This window comes from Trichomycterus rosablanca, chromosome 9 (assembly GCF_030014385.1).
Source record: "Trichomycterus rosablanca isolate fTriRos1 chromosome 9, fTriRos1.hap1, whole genome shotgun sequence".
NCBI lineage: Eukaryota > Metazoa > Chordata > Actinopteri > Siluriformes > Trichomycteridae > Trichomycterus > Trichomycterus rosablanca.
The window spans coordinates 24,517,641-24,542,277 of record NC_085996.1 but is presented as its reverse complement, the minus strand read 5'-3'; the positions used below and the strand labels follow the sequence as shown (position 1 = coordinate 24,542,277).

Genomic DNA, 24,637 nt, shown 5'->3' with positions numbered 1-24,637 from the left:
TTGCATCAGTTATGGGGAATCCCCTCCGGCATCCATGTCAATCATTGTCCATGTAAGCGCCCAGCCAGCCGGTAGCAGAACTCAGATTCGAACTCCTGAGTTCTAAACACAGCTAAAACTGATTGAGGGTCAAGGGCCTTGCTTAAGGGCCCAACAGTAGCAACCTGGCAGTGGTGGGGCTTGAACTAGCAACTGCTATTACTAGTCCAGTACCTTAACCACTAGGCTTTAACTGCATGGAATGTGCATGGCGTTTTAAATAATACAGAAATATCACTATTAATGGTGCACACATTTTCTCATTTTATCTTTTGTAATGATAATTCATCACTGCCAGTTCTCCCCGCTTACTGAGACTTCTCAATTACAAGGCAGCCACTACTCTGGAAAGAGAAGTAGCAGCATGTGCTTCCTCCAAGACCGCCAGCCGGCTAGCCAGCCAACCACATTGTTCCCAATCGGAATTATCATTATGTTAACAGGAAGTTTCGTCCATAAGTGATAGTGAAGGCTGATCTTCCTAACCAAAACAGCACAGTCAATAAGCTGTAACATAACCAGGCTTAAACCAGTAATATATGAGCTTCCACTACGTCATTTGGGGGCTCTAAGTGGTTTAAGGTATGGCAGTTTACCAGAGCTTGTGAGCTTACATGTTCAGAAAGAAGGGAGTTCATCATGGCATGGCTTAATTGGCAGTAAAAATAAGAAGAACACTTACACAAACTAATAAAAAGCATTAAAACAATCCTCATTTGTGGATGTTTGACTCAGTGCTGCTTTTCTCCCAACCCACAGCACTTATTTGACATAACCTCACTTACAAATGGACAACATTCAGGAAAAAAGCCCTGCTGCAAGCGTTGTATGTCAAAACTAAGGCTTGTAAATCTTCAAACACAGTTATTACCACTCGACCAATCAGAATGCAGCTTACAAAACTCGCAAAGATGAACCAAGAAACGACATGACGAAGTAGAAACAGTTTACTGCTGAACAAAAAGAAGCCACCTGGAAAGAAATGGGATGTTTACTCTGCATATCTGCTACATTTAGACTTCATCAAAACACGGTTGTAATGTTTAGCAAACATAGCTAGCTAGCCAGCAACCGCGAGCCAGTACTCGGCGCTAACTTTTACAAAGTTGCTATGGTAAGTGTGCATAGTGATTGAGTCATATAAACAGTACGGTGTGAAGAAACCCTAGCTGAGTCTTTGCAGAAACGGATACTTACAGCCCATGTCTTTGTGAGTCTGTAGATTGGAGCGCTCTGTAAGCCTGAAACCACTGCCATCACCGCGTGAAGGTTATTAATATCACACAGTTTCTGTATGATCAGATAAAAAAAGGATAAACACAATTAGACTAAGCTGATAAATGTACAACCCTCAAATCAGAAAAAGTTGGGACAGCATGGAAAATGCAAACACAGTGGAACCTTGACTTACGAGTGACCCAACTTACGAATTGTCCGAGATACGAGCCGTCACTTGGTCGATTGTTTGCTTCGTGATACGAGCCGAGATCTGAGTTACGAGCGAGCGAGCTTACGCCACCCGCCACTAGGTAGCCCAGCGAGCGTTCAGTTCACCTGGTTATCTTGCCGTACTTTTTTTTTTTAAAGTAGCAATTAAGTTTAGCGATGAAGTGTAGCATAGTGTGTAAGTTAAATTTAGCAATATATATTGTAGCATTAAGTGTGTAGCGAGTAAGTTAAGTGAAGAGCACGAAATGAAACACTCCCCCAACTTCCTCCGCCAATCTCCACCTCCGCCAGCATCTTCGTCTGATTTTCAAGGTAAATACACTTAATAAAACCAGTTTATTTCTTTACATTCTCTTTTATTATGTAGTATTATTTTTTTTATACATTATTTGTTATTTATAAAATACATTTTTCTTATTAAAAAAAACGTAACAAAAAAATCGGTGTGGTTTTTGGGGGGCTGGAACGGATTAATAGCGTTTCAATTCATTTTAATGAAGAAATTTGATTTGATATACGAGCAAATTGAGTTACGAGCTTGGTCACAGAACGAATTAAACTCGTAAGACAAGGTTCCACCGTACTTAAAAAATACAGAGTTCCTTACATTTACTTTGACTTTTATTTGATTGCAGACAGGATGAACCTGAGATATTTAATATTTTGTCTGGTCAACTTAATTTCAATTATTAATAAACATCCATTCCTGCATTTCAGGCCTGCAACACATTCCAAAAAAAGTTGGGACAGTAAAGCATTTACCACTTTGTAATGTTGCTATTCCTTTTCACCACACTTAAAAGCCGTTTTGGCACCGATGATACCAAGTGATTTAGTGTTTCAGCTTTTATTTTGTCCCATTCTTCCTGCAAACACGTCTTAAGATGTGTAACAGTACGGGGTCGTCATTTTTCATTTCAAAATTCTCCACACATTCTGCATTGGGGACAGGTCAGGACTGCAGACAGGCCAGTCCAGTACCCATACCCTCTTCCTCCACAGCCATGCCTTTGTAATGAGAAATATGCAAATCCCTTCCAATGTTTTCTTTGAAGTACATTGTTTTTAAACATTTCAATCATTTTCTCACACATTAGTTGACAAACTGGAGATCCTCTGATCATCTTTGCTTATCAAAGACTCGGCCTTTCCTGGATGCTGCTTTTGTACCAAACCATGATTACAATCACCTGTTGACATCACCTGTTTGAAATCACATCATTATTTAGTTTTTTCACCCCATTACTAGCCCTAAATTGCCCCTGTCTCAACTGTTTTTGGAATGTGTTGCAGGTCTGAAATGCAGGAATGGAGGTATATTAATAAATGAAATGAAGTTGAGCAGATAAAACTTGGGTTCAAACTGTCTGCAATCAAATAAAAGTCAAAGTAAATGTAAGGAACACTGTGTTTTTATTTTATTTACATTTTCCATACAGTCTCAACTTTTTCTGATTTACGGTTGTACATTACAAACATTTTTTACAGTCATGTAACACCTCAGTAAGCTTCAGGTGAAGGTTGGGTTACCTTGGCTGTTCTGATGTAGAGACTTAAAACCTCGGCTCTGATCTTCAGGGTTTGGGCATGAAGAATCTCCCGTACCACCCAGAAACTCACCTGCACACACAACAAACAAAAATAAAAATCTATCAGCCGCTTGAAAGCAAAGTGACACTGTGTCCTATTTTTTGTCCTTAAGTCTCGGTTTCATGCTGTTCACTCAGCATCACTTTTCTCACTGGTGCATGTCAGCAATAAGGAGCTTTAAGACAGTATTTAAACCACAACTCTGTTGGGCCCTATATAAAACCCATAATCCTACATTGTATTTGATTTGAATGAATATTATTTAATATTAAGTGCTGTCAAGTCGAGATAATAGCATCTGCTAAATGAAGTAAATGTTTCAAGTAACGTGTTTCAACCATTTAGTTTTAGAAATGAAGAGCTGCAAAATCAACAAACACTTTTCACAGAACCGGGTGGAATGAAAATCTAAATTCTAAAGAAAAGAAAGTTTGTTTATTCTATTTGTAATGGCATGTCTGCTGCTATGGCTTTTATCATGGCTCAATAAAAAATTCCATCTTTAAAAACTCAAAGTGGGGGTTGATATGATCCTTTATAGGAATTTATGAAAAGACTTTATAGGGATTAGATCACACCTGGGCATTGTACAGCTGCCAGGCCACATTCGGCCCCTTGGCTCTTCCCAACCGACTCGCATGAGGTCAGTGGTAATTTGAAATAAGTCTACATCAAACATGCAATCCAATAGCATTGTTTTTCTTTTGAACAGACTGTTATTTTATAATTTACATCCATGCATGTACCTATGCACTAGTCCTATTGCTTCTAAGAATTTAAGCAGGTTTTTTTTGTTTGTTTTTGCTGAGGTGAAGATTTTTTTGTAGTTGTTTGTACTGTAAAGTTTTGCTCTGGTGTTGTTCCTCTTTTGGCATGTGTAGAAAATGTGTTTAACAGAGATTCTTGTTCCACAGAGGGGGCAAGTGGGAAAGAAAAGAAAGTACATTCAAAGGAAAGAGTGCAGTTTTTAGCAGACTGATGGCTGTGGGTGTTCAACTGCTGGAGGCCAATAATTTCCCTCAGGATCAATAAAGTATCTGTCTGTCTGTCTGTCTATTCGTCTGACTGTCTATCTATATATCTATCTACAGTATATTTCTATCTATATGTCTAGCTGTCTGTCTGTCTGTCTGTCTGTCTGTCTGTCTATTAAACAGTCTCTCTGTCTGTCTGCCTGTATCTGTCTGCCTATCTTTCTATCTGCCTATCTTTCTATCTTCCTATCTGCCTATCTTTCTATCTGCCTGTCTGTCTGTCTATCAGTCTGTCTATCAGTCTGTCTATCAGTCTGTCTGTATCAGTCTGTCTATCTAGCTATCTGTTTGTCTATCAGTCTATCTGTCTGTCTGTCTGTCTGTCTATCTATCTGTCTATCTGACTGTCTGTCTCTGTCTGTCTGTCTGTCTGTCTATCAATCTGTTTGTCTATCTGTTTATTGATCCATCTGTCTGTCTGTCTATCTATCTGTCCACCTATCTGTCTATCTGTCTGTCAATCTGTCTGTCAATCTGTCTGTCAATCTGTCTGTCTATCTATCTAACTATATGTCTATCTATCTATATGTCTGTCTATCTATCTGTCTGTCTGTCTATCTACCTATTCATCTACCTATTCATCTACCTATTTATCTATCTAACTGTGGCTAAAAGACTCACCACACAGAGGCATCAGCAATTTGAATCGAATAAACACTAAGAAAACAGAACAATTAGATAAAAGAAAATAGATGAAAACTGAGTTATCACAAAACTAGCTACTTAATCCACCAGTGTGTGATAACCAATGTTTTCCAAAATACACTACTCAGCCCAGGTCTCTGCTTAAAAGGGCACAATCACACCACCTCTGAAAGCAGCTCACCCATCCAGGTTATGTTCTTAAAAAAGATGATTAAAGAATGCCAGCATAAAGCGTGCAGGTGTCAAAAAGGCGCGGACACCATACAACACATGACAAAGAACACTGAGCCACTGGACAGCTTGTACTAAGGTTGGAGTACTCATGGGTGTAGAGAAACAACACTTAATAAGGCACCCCCATGCCACCTGCCAGACCAGATTTATTAATTAGGATTTTAACGTCATGTTTTACACACTTTGGTTACATTTATGATAGAAACGGTAGTTACTTATTACACAAGGTTCATCAGTTCACAAGCTTGATATCAAACACAGTCATGGACAATTTAGAGGAGGAAACCCACACAGACATATTTCACACTGTGATGAAAAGCACACTGTAGCACTTGTATAAATCTTGGCAGCTTAGTGGTTGCTCAATGGTTAAGGTACATGTAAACTCCGCACAGAAAGGACCCGGATTGCTCCACCTGGGAACCAAACCCAGGACCTTCTTGCTGTGAGGCGATAGTGCTAATGTAAACTCCGCACAGAAAGGACCCGGATTGCTCCACCTGGGAACCAAACCCAGGACCTTCTTGCTGTGAGGCGATAGTGCTACCCACCGAGCCACTGTGCCACCTTCAATGAGTAAGAAAACAGAAAATAATATTTAACACGGTGATGAACAAGGATAACAGCACACTGTAGCGCTTGTATATATCTTAAGGTAAGGTTAAGGTACGGGCAGTGATAGCTCAGTGGTTAAGGTACTGGACTAGTAAACAGAAGGTTGCCGGTTCAAGCCCTGCCACCACCAAGTTGCCACTGTTGGGTCCCTGAGCAAGGCCCTAGGCAATTGCTCATCGTGTTCAGCTCATTGTGTAAGTCGCTTTGGATAAAAGCGTCTGCTAAATGCTGAAAATGTAAATGTACTGGACTAGTAATCATGAGGTTGCCGGTTCAAGCCCCAACATCACCAAGTTGCCACTGTTGGGCTCCTGAGCAAGGCTCTTAACCCTCAATTGCTTGCGTCTACTAAATGCCGCTAACGTAAATATAAACGATACTGCAATCCGTGCCCATCACTGATCTTCACAACAGGTGGGTTGTCATATTGGGCTTTCCTGTGTCTCCCCGAAACTTCCCCCCATCTGCTACATTCATTATCATCATATCCCTCTCCACCATAACTTAACATCCTATATCATTTATCCTTCCTCTAACTGCATCCAGTGTTCTTTTGTACAACAATAAGATCGTTTTACTGCAGAGCTCCCTGCATACATCTATCATGAATCTGGTAATGGATTACTTCACTCACCATCTGCAAAAACATTCCTCAGAATTGCTAAAGGGAAAGAGGAGACACGCTCACATTTCTCACACGATCACAGATGCAAGCTATAGAATCTGAGAAGCCCACGCTGGCTGTCACATGCTTGCAACTGCTTGTTCTCACTCTCAATCCCTGTTTAGTTAATTCCCACATAATCTAGCACTGGCTGTTACGACACACTGCTGACACGACCCATTTCTTGGAAGACAAGAAAACACCAGAAAAAGAGGGATGGAAGAAAGCAACGTCTCAAAATACAGCCAACAGACCTTATGCAAATATCCTCTGGAAAAAGATAGCCAGATGTGCCTAATTTCTAACATCTGTCACTGGACAATCTAAAGGGGGTGCGAGTGATGTTCAGACTGTAAGAGTGTACGAGCACGCTTCAGAACGAGTGTTTTAAGAGAGGTGAGGGGCTACTGAGGGACAACTGCAGCAGTGGCGATTTCTCTAAGACTGCAAGGGAAGCTCAGCTTTCCCTAAAATGTCAAAAATTAAATGGTCAAATATGTACAGTTGTGTTAACATTTCATTGACTACAAATGCGTTAGAACACGTTCATCTCGAAGACGAGTTCGTTCAGAATCAGCTACTTATCACAAATCGACTGACTCGATTTTGTTAACTTCTCATACATTCCCGTAACGTCAATGCATTTGCCCGTAGAAGCTGAGCGTCTATTCACTTCAACAGGACTGCATGGAACGTTTTTTTTTTATTACTTCGAAACTCGCCGGTCATTGGATAAATGCTGCGATTTTGTCCCGCCCCCGGACGCTGAGCGTCTCTGGGGGTGAATGGAGCTGTGGGCGGGTCTGGACACGGAGCTTCTGCAAGATGATTGGAGGATCAGTCGAAAGGCTGAATCCCGTTTTGATTGACAGCTATTTGCTGGCCATTGAGAGGACACTGGTCAAGTCCCTGGAAAAGACGTCTACTTGGTACGATAGGATCACAGGCCATTTTCTTGAAAACGAACAGGGGCCGGATTTTTGTATAAATAAATTGACAAATTTTATGATGTAAGCCGACAATGAAAGACCCCTCTTTGAAAGACTGAACTGCAGGCAATATGAAACAAGGACTCTGCAGCAACAGTTAGAGTTTTTAGAGGGAAATTTATGAACAAGTGAAGTTTTCCTAGTGAAACGTTGCGCAACAGCAAAAACACAGAACTGCAACGATGAGGCAATAGACCAGGAACTAATAAAAGCCACTAACTTGCATAAAAACAGAACATTCCCCTCTTTAGAACATTCCTCTTAAAGCTGAAACTGAAGCGTGAGAGCTGCTTTGAGCACAGGCAGTTGTTGGAGAATAATGAATGCATCCTGATCATTTAGCACACGCGTATGCACATACACACACACCAACAAACCCTCATTTCCTTCAGTGTGTGAGCTGAACTAAGTGTTCTTTCATGCTCCTGTACAGAGACACTCTGTCTGTGAGCTGGAGAAAAGCCTTACTATACACAAGCTGTCAAATAAGCTACAATATCACTGTACTGGCAATTTAGCACCAGGCCTCACATTCACACACACACACTCATACTTATTATTAGAGATGGAACGATCGATCGGCTATAAATCGGTATCGGCCGATTTTTAATCAAAATATGCTATCGGCGATCGGCGATATTTCCCAAATGTAGCCGATCCGATCGTGTGATATATAAAGATCATGTTAAGTTAACAGCTCAGTGGATTGATCCAGACTTTGAGCTACAAAGCACCAACCATCACATCACCATTCATCAACCATCGTACAGAAACCATGGTGAAAGCTCTTCATGACCTAAAATAACATCGTTAACGTTGTGCATCATACATAGTTCAGGATCATCTGCTCTGACTGACAGAAAACGTTTAGCTCCACAGACGGACTCGGTTACAGATCTGTGGTAATAGCAGTTTAATTGGGCTTTTTAATTGAGCTTTTTAATGTAAGAGAGTCACACAAAATGTTCTGTAGTAGTTGGTGTTTATTTAAAACCACGACATTAATTAATAACAGTAAACACGGAGAGATAACCGAGAAGAGAAACTTACGCTTCGCATAAAATGAATCGACTCATGAATCACTTATATCAATACTGTGAACAGAGCGTCTCTCTTAAAGGCACACACACGTCAATGCTTCTGTCACCGGTTTATCTTCACTGTTCGTCCTATTTTTAAGGTTTTCTCAGACTGAACTGTATAACATCTAACCTGCGTGTGTGTGTGTGTGCGTGGTCAGTTAGACTAATGAGATATGTCTCCCATGGGTGAAAAATGAATTGCTTTAGTTTTAGAAGTAAAAAAATCTCGCAATGCCGCCACACCCCCTGGTCAGGCACTCGCGCCCCACGGGTTGAAACCCCCCCGATCGGCATCGGCTATCGGCCGATCAATCTGAAAAGAAATCGGAGATCGAAATCGGCGTCAAAAACCACAATCGGTACATCTCTACTTATTATAGTGGACCATGTAAGACTGCAATCATGATACGGGGCAGAACCGCTTTTCCACTGACTGTGTCATTGTTTACTGTGGAGTTTAGCTACTGTGCTACTTTGAGCATCAATTACCGCTTTGATGGCTGGTTTTTACAGTTTGCCGCTGGGCTTAAAGTTCAATATGATTGAACTTTGACTGCATTTACTGTTGGCCTCTTCGAAGCGCTGCCAACAAACTTTCTATATGACGCAGTCTGAAGCAAAGCAAAGACATGGCGGATAGAAACTGATTCTCCCTGTTTAAAGCAACTCAAATTAGAACAGCATGTGGACTAGTAAACTGATGCTAGCGTGACATGATCGTTGGTTAGACAGAACCCACTTAAAAAGCTGGGCCAATTAGCTCCTGTAGACAAATGTTTGAGTGCCAGCAGATAAAGTGAATGCTTCTCTTTTTTTCACCACCAGTTTTCCTCCCAATCTCAACGTATTCAGTTACCCGATTGCATTACACTTCCTCTCTAGTGATGCTGACCTCCACTCTGACTAACACACGTCCCCTCCAACACGTGTGCGGTAGCCGACTGCATCTTTTCACATGTATGAGGCGAGTTCATATGTGGATCAGCTTTGTGTACGGAAAGACGAACCCTGATCAAGGCATTATCCCTCGACTCTGTGCAGGTGCCATCGATCAGTCAGCAGAGGTCGTAATTGTAATCGTAAGTTATGAGGAATCTTGAACAAGAGCTGATCACTGTTCGTGGAGGCGTCCAGCCTGCCGGATGGCAGAGCTAAGTTTCGAACCGAATGCTCAGGGCATTGTACGTCTTGTAGGCATGGGTAACATACCAAAATAATCTAAGACAATCATACCAAATTCTTTTCATATCCGCCAAAAAAGCTTTCAATGAAACATTAATGTTGCTACTAGGGCTGGGCGATATATCGAGGTTTTATAAAATATCGATATATTTTCATACGCGATATAAGATAAGACAATATCGCATATATCGATATAGATGTTGTGTTCCAATTAGATCCGACAGTTCGTCTTTCTCTTCTCCCAGTTAGTCTCTGCACATGTTCACCTGCCCCGCCTCTCTCCCTCACTGAACACAACTCACCCCTCTCCACCGCCAAGCCCTTCTGCCCTCAGAACACATTTCTGTAAGTAAAACTCCCATGATAGCATGGAGACGGTGGAGGAGCTGCTTAGTAAAAAGAATAATAATGGCTCAGTTTTTTGGAGATGGTCCGGATTCAGTGGTGGAGAAGTTTCAGATGAGCAGCGGAATAATGTATTCTGTAGAGAATGCCGAAAACAAGTCCAGACAAAAGGTTCCAGCTCCGTGTACCTTTGGTCATTCGTTTTTCACTTCAAATCCCAAAGTTGAAAAACAAGAAAACGAGTCGTTATTCGTTTTAAAAACCAATATTGGAAAATGGAAATAAACAAACACAAGCGCATGCACACGCTGACATTCACGTATTTATTTCATATATAAACAGTGTAAATCAAGCACGTGTTGAGAAAGTAATAATAACGTAACGGTGCGTCTCCTGTTGTTCTGACGTGTGTGTATATGATGTGCATGTATTTGCTCTATCTGTAAAAAACAAACATTATGGGGAGTGATTTCTGTACTGGATGTTGTACGTGGTCGTGATCAGATAAATTCTGATACCTTCCCTACACACTCGCTCCCTGCGCCCTATAGTGCACTTAACATTCTTAAAGGGCCAGACAATATATTTGTAATTCACATTACACAACAGGCGAGACGTTAGAAAACAACAATAGTTATAATAGTTCCTGTGTGAAGCTTCCCCAGCATAAACATTAATAAAAGTGCCTGTAAAAATTTTTGGTATTTAGTATTTGGAACATGTAGCTTTGTCTCAGAAGTGTCTTGTTGTTATTACCTTATGGGATAAAAAAATATCGAGATATATATTGTATATCGCCATTCAGCTAAAATATATCGAGATATAATTTTTGATCCATATCGCCCAGCCCTAGTTGCTACTGAGAATGAAGATGTGCATTATTTAGAGCTACTGGCTTTGTTTGTCGAGTCCTCCTTATATGCTTTCAATTTTTTGTTTGTTTGGTTTTTGTAATGCCTTGTTTACTCTGGTGAGTTATTTTCAAGACAGGACCGGTTTTTCGTATAAAAAATTTGTATTAGTTCAGTGACTTATTGGGTTTATAAACAAGTCCTTAACTTTGCATTTGTAAGAAAGTTTATCATCATGTTTGCTTTGTTTCTGGTGAAGATAATGCTTATTGAGTCAGTCATTCTTTGTCTCTCTCTTTCTCTGTTGTATTTAACACATTCTGTCAAAAATAATGTGTTTTTATTTTATTTTATTTATGCATTTTCTTTGCTTTCTCTCCACCAATGCCGATCCCTGCTCTGATTGAGGAGAACGAAGCTAACCCACGGCCCCTCCGACACGTGGGCCATGTCGTATGCATCTCATCACCTACACTTTGACGAGGGCAGTGCAGCTCAGCGTTGTGTTCAGAGAGACCCACCCTGAGAGCATTCTTTTCTCATCTCTGTTCAGGCGCCATCAATCAGCCAGCAGAGGTCGTAATTGCATTAGTTATGAGAGAGAGAGACCCTATCCGGCTTAATCCCACCCATGTCTGAACAACAGGCCAATCGTTGTTCATGTGGCCGCTCAGCCTAGCCTGCAGGCAGAGCTGGGATTCGATACGATGTATTCGAGAACCCAGCTCTGGTTCCAGCATGTGTTTTTACCTCTGTGCCACCTGATCGGCCGTTTGTTTGTTTTAGTAGGATTTTAAAGTCATGTTTTACACTCTTTGGTTACATTCCTGACAGAAACGGTAATTACTCGTTACACATGATTCATCAGTTCACAAGGTTATATTGAACAGTCATGGACAATTTTGTATCTCCAATGTACCTCACTTGCATGTCTTTGGACTGTGGGAGAAAACCGGAGCACCCGGAGGAAACCCACGCAGACACGGGGAGAACATGCAAACTCCACACAGAAAGGACCCGGACCGCCCCACCTGGGGATCGTACCCAGGACCTTCTTGCTGTGAGGTGACAGTGCTGCCCACTTAGCCACCGTGCCGCCCATCAAAAGTAATTGTACAGTAATTGTAGTTTGACAAATGTTGCATACAGGGGCCTATGTGCGTTCAACCTTCAAACTAACTCAAACCATGTTTTATCGACTGAAATAAACATACGTACACAGAAAAGCAGCAGAGTGGAAGCCAATGTCTTAACCTGCTGGCCCAATTGAAACATGTTCATGCACCCGTTGTAGTGTCAGCATGAAAAATGCCAGGTTTAGAAAACAGAACCAAAAAAAGGCATGACGTCATTTTTCCGATCACAGTGTGTGTGTGTGTGTGTTACCTGATTGAATCTTCGTGTGAAGGCCACAGCGTTAGGGGCTTCTCTGTGCTTCTCTTTCTTGTTCCAGCCACAACTTGAGAGTTCCTACGAAAAAGCAATACGTTACAATTAAATGAAAGCACATTTCACAGCATTCCACAGCCGCCAGCAGTTTGCTTTTCTGTTGTTTAATAAAACATTTTTCCTTTAAAGCGATGTAAGCAAAGATTACAGAGAGAGAAAAAAAGACCTGAACAAGAAGAAAGTCTTTACTGCTTTAATCAAGACTTTTAATACAGAAAGTCAACCAAACATGCAAGGAATTAAACAAATGATGTGGGAACACAAGAGCAGTTTATAAATGGAACAAAATGTGGTCAACGAATGAAAAAACAAAAAGCTGTTTAAACCCGGCTTGGCACAAGTAGTCACCCCGGTTGCCGCTGTTTTGAATGCAGCTTCAGGACTTCTGTCCATGTGAGTTTGTCAAACACGGGTCAGCCCCACAAACACAGCAGCCATAAAGCACTAATAACAACGTCTGCACAAAGTTCATGTGAGGCTGTTATACTAAAACTGACATTGTATAATTACGAATATACAACTACACAAACATAAACCTTTCCACCTTCATGGTGGCGGCCGGTGCCTGTGTCGGCGAAGCAGAAAAGCATTCTAAGAACCGGGCTTAATTTCCACAAGTTCATTAGACAAACCATTATGTAATCGGCAGTGCATGTTTAAATAGTTTCAAGGGTTTTAACCCTGGCTTTAGGCGTATTAATGTGCTAATCCGACTTCTATTATTTACATTACATAACTTACACTGACCAGGCATAACGTTATGACCACTGACCGGTAAAGTGAATAACACTGATTATCTCTTTATCACGGCACTTGTTAGTGGGTGGGATATACACTACACGCATGTGAACCTGAGTGACATCCTATTCTTAATCCATAGGGTTTAATATGATGTCGGCTCACCCTTTGCAGCTATAACAGCTTCAACTTTTCTGGGAAGGCTTTCCACAAGGTTTAGGAGTGTGTTTATGGGAATTTTTGACCATTCTTCCAGTAGCGTATTTGTGAGGTCAGACACTGATGTTGGACGAGAAGGCCTGGCTCACAGTCTCCACTCTAATTCATCCCAAAGGTGTTCTATCGGGTTGAGGCCAGTCAAGTTCTTCCACACCAAACTCACTCATCCATGTCTTTATGGACCTTGCTTTGTGCACTGGTGTGCAGTCATGTTGGAACAGAAAGGGGCCATCCCCAAACTGTTCCCACAAAGGTGGGAGCATGAAATTGTCCAAAATCTCTTGGTATGCTGAAGCATTAATAGTTCCTTTCACTGGAACTAAGGCGCCGAGCCCAACTCCTGAAAAACGACCCCACACCATAATCCCCCCTCCACCAAACTTTACACTTGGCACAATGCAGTCACAGAAGTACCGTTCTCCTGGCAACCGCCAAACCCAGACTCGTCCATCGGATTGCCAGTGGCGGCGTGCTTTACACCACTGCAGTTTTGGAGATGCTCTGACCCAGTCGTCTAGCCATCACAATTTGGCCCTTGTCAAACTTGCTCAAATCCTTACGCTCGCCCATTTTTCCTGCTTCTAACACGTCAGCTTTAAGGATAAAATGTTTACTTGCTGCCTAATAGACTATATTGCCAAATCTCATTGATGCACATGGGGAGCGAAGGCTGGCCCGTGTGGTCCGATCCAATAGACGAGCTACTGTAGCTCAAATTGCAGAAGAAGTTAATGCTGGTTCTGATAGAAAGGTGTCAGAATACACAGTGCATCGCAGTTTGTTGCATATGGGGCAGCAAAAGGGGGACTAACACAATATTAGGAAGGTGGTCATAATGTTATGCTTGATCGCTGTATATTAGTCTTTATCATCAGCAGATGCTAATACTAAGCTGGGATGTTAAAAGTATGTACTTGGCACTGAGGTACCAGTTTTTTTCTGTATCCACTGAAATCGTATCTCATTTAACTACACAAATAGTAAACAGTATCTGTGTATAATCATTTAATCCCAATTCAAAGTCCACAAGGCATAAAAGGTCAGCAAAAACTACAGTGATGTGAAAAAGTATGTGCCCCTCACCTAATTTCGTCTATTTTTGCCAGTCACATTATTTAGTAGAAGATAAGGACAACACAAATGAACACAAGATGCAGACCTATATTACCCATGTGAAAAAGTCATTGCCAGATCTGGTTTTGAGTCTTACATCACTTCAGAAGAATGTTGGTCCACTCTTCTATCCAGAATTGTTTTATTCTGCTACAGCCGAGTGTTTTCAATCAGGAACTGCTCTTTTAAGTGTCTCAATGGAATATACACTGATCAGCCTTGTTTCTACACTCACTGTCCATTTTATCAGCTCCACTTACCATATAGAAGCACTTTGTAGTTCTACAATTACTGACTGTAGTCCATCTGTTTATCTACATGCTTTGTTAGCCCCCTTTCACCCTGTTCTTGAATGACTACCACAGAGCAGGTATTATTTAGGTGGTGGATCATTCTCAGCACTGCAGTGACACTGACATGGTGGTGGTGTGCTAGTGTGTGTTGTGCTGGTTTGAGTGGATCAGACACAGCAGCGCTGCTGGAGTTTTTAAATACCGTGTCCACTCACTGTCCACTCTATTAGACAGTCCTACCTAGTTGGTCCACCTTGTAGATGTAAAGTCAGAGACGATCGCTCATCTATTGCTGCTGTTTGAGTTGGTCATCTTCTAGACCTTCATCAGTGGTCACAGGATGCTGTCCACGGGGCGCTGTTGGCTGGATATTTTTGATTGGTGGACTATTCTTGTTCAGCAGTGACAGTGAGGTGTTTAAAAACTCCAGCAGCGCTGCTGTGTCTGATCCACTCATACCAGCACAACACACACTAACACACCACCACCATGTCATTGTCACTGCTGTGCTGTGAATGACCCACCACCCAAGTAATACCTGCTCTGTGGTGGTCCGGGGAGAGTCCTGACCATTGAAGAACAGCATGTAAAAGGGGGTAACTAAGCATGCAGAGAAACAGATGGACTACAGTCAGTAATTGTATAACTACAAAGTGCTCCTATATGGTAAGTGAGTGTAGAAACAAGGAGGTGGTTTTAATGTTATGGCCACTTCAAAACCTTCATTATGTTTCTTTTGAGACAGAGGTGACAGGGCTCTAGACTAACTTTTTGCACTGGTTGCACTGGTGCGCCTAACTTTTTTTCTTAGGTGCACCAGCACAAAAGTTAGGTGCACCCTAATTTTCGACCGCATCGCATTTAACACCGCAGTTTTACAGGTTCACTTTTTTTTCGCTGTCCATATAGGCAATATTGACTTGTAAATGATTAACTAACAATATGGTCAACATGGCCTCGTCTGATGATCTGATGATCTGTTTGCTGCTGCCTGCCGCTGAAAGGCAGTGGAGAGAGGGGACACTTGGGCAGTGCATTTATTGGGGCACGTAATGTGTTTTATAGATGCATTGTGCTTTTCAGCCTTTCAATTCGAAATGTATTAGAACCAGTGTCAAATACACTATTGCCGGCCATGGTCTTCCCATGCTCTTTACAGTTAATTATAGTATTATAGTCTAATTATAGTACACTATTATAAAAATTATAACAATAATAATAGAGTAAATGCGTGTATGTATGTGTGTCTATCTATTTATATGTGTGTGTATATTTAAAATTATATGTATATATATATATATTTGTGTGTGTGTGTGTGTGTGTGTATGGGGCTCTAGAGTGTAATCTTAAATACAGTGCATTATATTATCGGCTTTACTGGATCTTTTACACAGATTCCCAAAATCACTTGCGGTGCACTTACTGCGGTACACTTATTCTAATATTTCACTGTCTTTTAGTTATTTTTATATTTTACTTAACGAAAATATTGTGGTGTTTTTACTTTCGCTATCGCCGCACTTTACCGCTAGCATTAGCCTATTGCTACTAGAGGGTCGGCTCACCACTGTCCGGGATGTTACAGGTCTCTTGCTGTGTGGTGATGGAGGTGTGGGAATAAAAGCACACGACAAGGTAGACTTCACTGTCTAGCTCCAGAAACCGAACTTTAATGCTGGGACTGTCCGGCGAGTCTCATATACAAAACTAAACCAACTGAATGTCGAAACGCACATGTATAAACCTGGTGCTGCATTCTGATTGGCTGAGCTGAATGTCGCTCACATATCGCCGCTACAATACTGTCCCGCCCTTCACTGTCTCTGATTGGTTTAGACCATGATTTGGGCCTGATGTGTGTCTGTTGTACCACAGGGAGACTTTCAGAGTAGCGGAGACTTTTTTCCCCTTGAACGGCTGGTCGTACCGGTGCGACCTCAATTTTTCAATTTTTCAATTTCTCAATTTTTTAGTCGCACCATTGAGAAATTAGGTCGCATGTGCGACCAAATTGGTCGCACTCTAGAGCCCTGAGGTGAGCTTGCATGTGTGCTTCACAAATCATTAGGCACAAGACAGGAATTCACCCTGGACTAGGAACCACTCAGCAACAAGGCAACACACGTATAGTTCAGGACGTCCCAGTCTGCCTGTCAAGGTGTCAAAATAACTTTGCAAACTGCACAGAAGCTGTTTTTCTGTCATGAAAAAATAGCTCAGTCTAGTTTAAGCACCACTTGAGCATGACTACAACCCAACAAATACCCCTTTTCCACCAAAAAAAACACGGTTCTTGAACCGGGTCTGTTCAGGTTTCTCTGAACCTTGGTGTTCTGTAGAGAACCGACGTGCATTTTCACCAGGTTTTTTAGAACCAAGCAGCGTCATCATCGGTGGGCGTTACATACTAAGAGTTAAGAGAAGTAATAACATCATGGCGGAGTGTGTGGATTATGTGCGAGCATTTGTGCTGCTGTTACAGATGTTTGTTTTTATGTAAAAAGCAGCGATCTAACTATCGGTGATAAGAAGACGTGACGTGTTTGTCTCAGTTGTTGTTTTATTTAGTTCATTACGTGAGAAGCGTTATATCACACAGTTCACCTTTTTAAAGGCGCTTTGAAAATATCAGCGGCAAACTGGCTCAAAATGTAATCAGGTGAAGTTTAAAAGATAAAAATGCAGCATTAAGCTCCATACGAGACACCAGCTGACACCACTGTTGCTGTCGCTATGCTGTACAACATGACACGCCCACAGGTTACGTCACGGTTCGGGCTGAAAAACCAAGTATTCTGTGGTGCCAGATTGGCCCGCTAGTTCGCTGTCTGGAACCTCTTTTTTCTGTTGGAAACACGCGGAACCGGTTCAAAGTCAAGTTCGGGAACCGGAACAGGCTCCGTGCTGCGTCGGTGGAAAAGGGGTAAAAGAGTACTTTATCACCATCATCATGAAAAAAACGTTTCATGTTTTTAAAAAAAGACTATTTAGCTAAATACATAAGTTTTATTTTAGTCTTCTCGTAAAATATAAATCGTACTCATCTTTAATATTACCATCAAAGTTTTATGTTAAAATTCCAAAAGAACTGAAGTAGATAAAATCAGTCTTAAAAAGAGGTTATAACAAGCTTGGGTGGAACAGCAGTAAAAACGCTAACCCACTACGCTGTGATCCATAGGTAAATCTTAGCAGTGCTATCAACCAGTCAGGGTAATATGGAGGGTTGTGTCCGGAAGGTCATCCAGAGTAGAACTGTTTCAAATCAGGCATGTGTACCAGAATGGTCTGCTGTGGTGACCCCTAAATACATGAGCAGCCAAAGTAAGAAGGAAGGAAAAAAGCGTTACAGCATTATGTCTAAGGCTCAGTAAAGCCAAAAAGCTGTAATAGGGGAAACTTGGAAGAATGGTTGGCCTGCTAAGATTTCTTCGAGCGCTCAGCAACAACTCAATCCATCAGGAGGTCTCAAAGGAGTCTAGAAAAACATCGAAAAATTCTCTGAACTTATTCATTTGGACAAATTTGCAAAAGTAGAGGAAATCAAACAGGGGGCTATTATTTTTTCCCACCACTTTATATGTTCAGATGTCCTGCAGTTGTTGATAGTAAGACAGGTTGATGTGTTCCCCTACAGAGAATTTAACACACACAGCTGCATACTGATAATGACACCAACCACCAGATAGTCCCAGCGGCACGCTAAAACACACACACTCCCACACACTCACGATACGGGGAATCAGAATCCTGCCAGCCTAGACTGCAGCGTAGCAACATGCACACAAACACAGATGTGAAGTGCCGGGGCCACACACACCCACACACGGTTCTGACTGAGCTCGTGGCTTACCGTGTGTCCCCAGTGCCACGCTCGAGGCCAAACAAAATCATTTATGATGAAAGGCTAAGATTTTCCAAAAATGCATGAATTGAGACCTAACTAGCAGAGCTTGTACAGAACTTACGTACTGCACTTTCATCGGCACACGTGCAGAGCAGTCAGTCAAGCGGACACCCTGGCCGACGAGAGTGAAACACCACATAACGTAATAGCAAGGCCTGACACAGTCATCACACTTACTTAAGCTAATAGTGGTTCTGTAAGATAACCACAATTCATTATAAAGTTGCTGTCAAACACCAGATTCATTATCAGTGCATTTATAAATACAAACACATCATCAACAGATCATAAATGAATCTGTAGTGTTCAATTTATTACCGGGCCGCACAGAAAGAATATTCGTACTTATTTATTAGGATTTTAACATCATGTTTTACACTTTGGTTACATTCATGACAGGACAGGTAGTTACTCGTTACACAAGATTCATCAGTTCAAGTTTTATTTTCCATGACACAGTCATGGACAATTTAGTATCTCCATTTCACCTCACTAGCATGTCTTTGGACTGTGGGAGGAAACCGGAGCTCCAGGAGGAAACCCACCCAGACACGGGGAGAACATGCAAACTTCACACAGAAAGAACCCGGACCGCCCCACCTGGGGATCGAACCCAGGACCTTCTTGCTGTGAGGTGACAGTGCTACCCACTTAGCCAATGTGCCGCCCTACACTCCTAATGCTTTTTGCACATGGTAGAATACAATCTGATTCTGAACATTCCCATTAGAAGAAACATGTGATAATTACCTATGCACAGGAACATGACTTAAATAAGCCTTGGTGGAATTACTATCATATAAAGTCTGCTTTGGGAAATGTTTCATTCTTTGTTAACACCCTGATGCATTTTTTTATATAAAACAGAACATATGTTTACTGCATACATTAAAACATTCTATAAATTACCTGTGTATGTTTAAACCTATTTCCACACATTAATGGTAATTTGACTTTAGGTTTAAAAAGCAGTCAGATGGGAAACTATAAACAGTGTGCTCAACAGTAAAGTACTAAAACAAGTAGTACAAAAAGTTTTGGAATAAGCTCACAAAGTGAATTTATGGAGGATTGTTATGTACTTGTTACTTGTAAGAGTTATAATCTTCATAACCTCTAACTTTGTTTTATCCATATAAATGAAATATTTCTTTATAATCAGGTACCAGACCTAGTTTTCCATACAAAGTAATAAGAGAATAAAAACTAGTCTGACGAAAAGAACTTAGTCACTCTTCAACAAACACTTCAGTCTATCAAGCAGAAATCATTTCAAGTTACAATGTGTGAAAACAGACAAAAATGCATGGCTGTGCAGGACTGAATTCCTGCTGGATTTGAGTGTGATAAATCTGAACTGCAGCTGGCTGTGCACATGTCTCCTACAGACTTCCTAAATCAAATTCTAAGCTGTTTGTTTAGTAACCGTGCAGTGTAATAATGCACTAAAACAAAACCAATAAAGCCCAAAGCAAAAGAAACACAGAGCCGAGTAACAAATCCAGTATACGATAAACCAAATACCAGCACTTTCTAAAAACTCATTTTGCCACTTTGAAATGCAAAATCTGTGTTACTCCACAAGCCTACATTACAGATATATGTATACACACACTGATCAGCCATAACATTATGACCACCTCCTTGTTTCTACACTCACTGTCCATTTTATCTCCTTCACTTATCATATAGAAGCGCACTTTGTAGTTCTACAATTACTGACTGTAGTCCATCTATTTCTCTACATACCTTTTTAGCCTGCTTTCACCCTGTTCTTCAATGGTCAGGACCCCCACAGGACCACTACAGAGCAGGTATTATTTGGGTGGTGGATGATTCTCAGCACTGCAGTTACAATGACATGGTGGTGGTGTGTTAGTGTGTGTTGTGCCGGTATGAGTGGATCAGACACAGCTCACTGTCCACTCTGTTAGACACTCCTACCTAGTTGGTCGACCTTGTAGATGTAAAGTCAGAGACGATCGCTCATCTATTGCTGCTGTTTGAGTTGGTCATCTTTAGACCTTTAATCAGTGGTCACAGGACGCTGCCCATGGGACGCTGTTGGCTGGATATATTTATGGTTGGTGGACTATTCTCAGTCCAGCAGTGACAGTGAGGTGTTTAAAAACTCCATCAGCACTGCTGTGTCTTATCCACTCATACCAGCACAACACACACTAACACACCACCACCATGTCATTATCACAGCAGTGCTGAGAATGATCCACCACCTAAATAATACCTGCTCTGTAGTGGTCCTGCGGGGGTCCTGACCATTAAAGAACAGCATGAAAGGGGGCTAACAAAATGTGTAGAGAAACAGATGGACTACAGTCAGTAATTGTAGAACTACAAAAAGCTTCTATATGGTATACATATATACATATATACACACTCACCTTCTGATGCATTTTTTTCCACCGTCGTACCAACTTTTTAATGCCATCAGCAAAAAATGTTTACGGTTGAGCACATAGTCACTGATGCACTGCTGCTTTCACATATATGCCAGCATTTTGAATACTCCAAATTTTGGTTGCTCTCCCTTTAGCTTATGTTTAACGCTGACTAAATTGAAAAACTACACATTAATAGTAGCCTACACGTTTTAATATTTTGAAGAACAAGAAAATTCACAAGAAGATTCAGTTATAAGCTGGTACAAATATGTACAAATATCCTATTCTACTTTATTGTGATATTTTTCTGGAATTATATCAAAAGCAAACATTTGGTATTGTATTAGAAGTAGCCCAGCCCTGTCATACACATCGTTTTAGTGAATAACTGGGGAACTCTACATTTCAATCCTCAAATAAATATGTATTGGTGTTCTGGGAAAATTCTATGTTCCTTGTGGGTTAACTTTCCAGGAAATATGACCACAAAACCTTTAAATATAATTGAGAGCAAAATAAAACTAATGTAATGGATCCTTAGTAGCATCAGCAAGTAGCTTCTTTGCATTCTCTCAAACAAAACCCTCCGCATCACAGACCACCACAGAAATCTGCTGGTTTTCAACCATTCGTACAGAAATGAGATTACATTTCCAGACTGAAGCAGGGAGATGAAATGAGAAGAGCAGGCCAGACTGGGACAAGGCTCATCGCTAGAGCAGTGGGGGGTTCGTGTTCGGTACTGGCTACAGAAAAATGAGTTGTAGCTGCTTGCAGTACGAGATCGTGATTTAAAGTTTCAGACACTGGCTCTCCCTCTGCTCCTCATCCACATGCTTACAAAGCCCTGACAGTTCTTCGTCCCTGCAGGCAGCTTATATCCATGCCTGGAAAACTGGAAACCAACCACTAATCCACACAAAGCAACCAATCATTAGAAAGACAGGTAGGGGGGAAAAAGCGTGGAGGAAGCACTGTGGAGAGAAATACAGATGGGCAAGAAGGAAAAATAATGTTAAACATGTTTATGCAGCTTAAAAAGGATAGAAGAGGATAGTGGGTAGTTATAGATGTATAGAAAGCCTTTACATCTAGCAAAAAAAAAGATAATTGCTCAGTCTAATCAGAATTACATGACTTTAAGCAATCTTATAATGGGAAAACTCTAAAGGAGTTACTTAAATCATCAGATCATTTTTAGTAGGAGCATGATTACCTTCATAAGCTGATTACATTTATTGTCTCATTACTAGAATGATACAAGCCACTTCAAGGTCAAAGGCAAAGAAATGAAATTAACACTGATCAGCCATAACATTAAAACCACCTCCTTGTTTCTACACTCACTGTCCATTTTATCTCCTTCACTTATCATATAGAAGCGCACTTTGTAGTTCTACAATTACTGACTGTAGTCCATCTATTTCTCTACATACCTTTTTAGCCTGCTTTGATTGAATAAGACACAGCAATGCTGCTACAGTTTAAATACCGTGTCCACTCACTGTCCACTCTATTAGACACTCCTACCTAGTTGGTCCACCTTGTAGATGTAAAGTCAGAGACGATCGCTCATCTATTGCTGCTGTTTGAGTTGGTCATCTTCTAGACCTTCATCAGTGGTCACAGGACGCTGCCCACGGGGCGCTGTTGGCTGGATGTTTTTGGTTGGTGGACTATTCTCAGTCCAGCAGTGACAGTGAGGTGTTTAAAAACTCCATCAGTGCTGCTGTGTCTTATCCACTCATACCAGCACAACACACACTAACACACCACCACCATGTCAGTGTCACTGCAGTGCTGAGAATGATCCACCACCAAAATAATACCTGCTCTGTAGTGGTCCTGGGACAGTCCTGACCATTGAACAACAGCATGAAAGGGGCTAACAAAGCATGCAGAGAAACAGATGTACTACAGTCAGTAATTGTAGAACTACAAAGTGCTTCTATATGGTAAGAGCTGATAAAATGAACAGTGAGTGTAGAAACAATGAAGAGGTTTTAACGTTATACCTCATCGGTGTATGTGATAGTGCTCTCTCCAACATTTAGATAAGTGGCACATTAGTAGTAGGACACCAATGGCACCCATGGCAATTAATTTGCCATTTGACTAAAGACGAAAGATAAAACATGTATACATGAAAATTTATTTTAATTACTCAAATGAAGAAGTGTAAAGTTGGGGCAAAAGGTGGTGCAGCAGTAAAATACACTGGCTAAAATCTAGGGATCAAACCTGAGCAGTGCCTATCATCGGACATCTACACGGACATGATTGACACAGCTGAAACAGCCTGGGCTTTGGAAGGTGCACTTGTCGGTGCTCTCTCAATGCAGATCCCATGCCTAGATCTGGCATAAAAACTGTGCCAAGCCTGATATGCGGACCAGTTTCACTGTGGCAACCTCTAAATATAGAAGCAGCCGAAAGAAGGAAACAAACTGTAAAATGAGGTGTTCTAAAGTTGTAGGAGTTTCCTAATGGAACAGGAATTGCAGCCCATCCTTCTGTGCTAAAGACTTTATGCATTAAAGCATGGCTAGTGTGGCTCTTAGTCCTGGCATTTGGTCACTATTGTGGCTCAGCTGATAGAAGAGCAGAGAACCACGGTTAAATAATGTAAGTGAAATTTTAAAGTTTAAATAAGTAAAAAAAAGAACCCACGTAGCTAATCAGTAAACTATTTTTTTTTTACAAAAACATACATACAATTGGCTATAATCTTCTAGTAGTGTAAAAATCATCAAGCTGTAAGTTTAGGCTGAGAGTAATTTGGTCCAGACCATTTCTGAGCTTGTGTGTGGAATGATATCAGATTTGACCATGATTTTTTGGCCATGATTGTATAACCTGATTACACGTCAGCATCCTCATGGACAGATGATGTCACAATTTCCTTAAGAAGGAAATAGAATTTGCCTCATCCAAAATGCTGTGTTTGTTTCCTATTTGAATAAATAATTCAATAACGCCAGGAACATTTTGCAGTTTGATTGCCGTGGTCCCCAACCACCGGGCGGGTCCGTGGGTCTTTTATTACTGGGCTGCACAGAAAGAATGAATAATTAGAGATCGCTAGAAAAGCAGCTTTTACTGCTTCTATTGTGGGTGTTATTGTCTTATTGCCACCCCTAGGTGGAAGCAGTGTCTCGTTGCAGGAAAAAGATAATTGTACATTGTTTGTGAGCAATATTATTAAATCCTCCCTTTTCCGCTTGTCTGTGAAATTATATCTTATATGAAACCAATCCGTGGTGCAAAAAAGGTTGGGAAATTCTTTCTTAGGGTATTAATTTCTTCTAACTCAACTACTCTATAATAAGATTTGAACTTTTGAAGACTTGCCTATTGAAATATTTATTTTTAACTTTAAAAGTATACTTTTTTATACTAATTCTACTACACACGCACTGAATAATTATTACTAGGTTGTAATCCAGGTTGCTTTTGGATTTCTTGAGACTCAATAGAGTAGAGTATGCTGCTTATTTAAAATGATCAGACTAGTGTGCATTCTAAAATCATTTTTGATTGTTTGTTTATTAGGATTTCAACATCATGTTTTACACTTTGTTTACATTCATGACAGGACAGGTAGTTACTCATTACTCAAGATTCATCAGTTTACTGGTTTAAATGTTAAACACAGTCATGGACAATTTTATATCTCCAATTCACCTCACTTGCATGTTTTTGGACTGCGTGAGGAAACCGGAGCTCTCAAAGGTAACCCACGCGGACACGGTGAGAACATCCACACAGAAAGGACCCGGACCGCCCCACCTGGGGAT

General features: G+C 41.0%; 1 protein-coding gene across 3 annotated transcripts in view; it reads right to left on the bottom strand.

Annotated features, from left to right (window-relative positions):
- Positions 1–24,637, bottom strand: part of ralgps2 (Ral GEF with PH domain and SH3 binding motif 2) — a 190,205-nt gene that overhangs the window by 97,390 nt on the left and 68,178 nt on the right. For all 3 annotated transcript variants that reach the window (XM_063002139.1, XM_063002138.1, XM_063002137.1), the window contains 3 exons: positions 12,106–12,189; positions 3,019–3,108; positions 1,237–1,329 (listed from right to left, as the gene is read on the bottom strand). In XM_063002139.1, the coding sequence (XP_062858209.1) occupies positions 1,237–1,329; positions 3,019–3,108; positions 12,106–12,189 (267 nt within the window). The remainder of the gene's footprint in view (positions 1–1,236; positions 1,330–3,018; positions 3,109–12,105; positions 12,190–24,637) is intronic.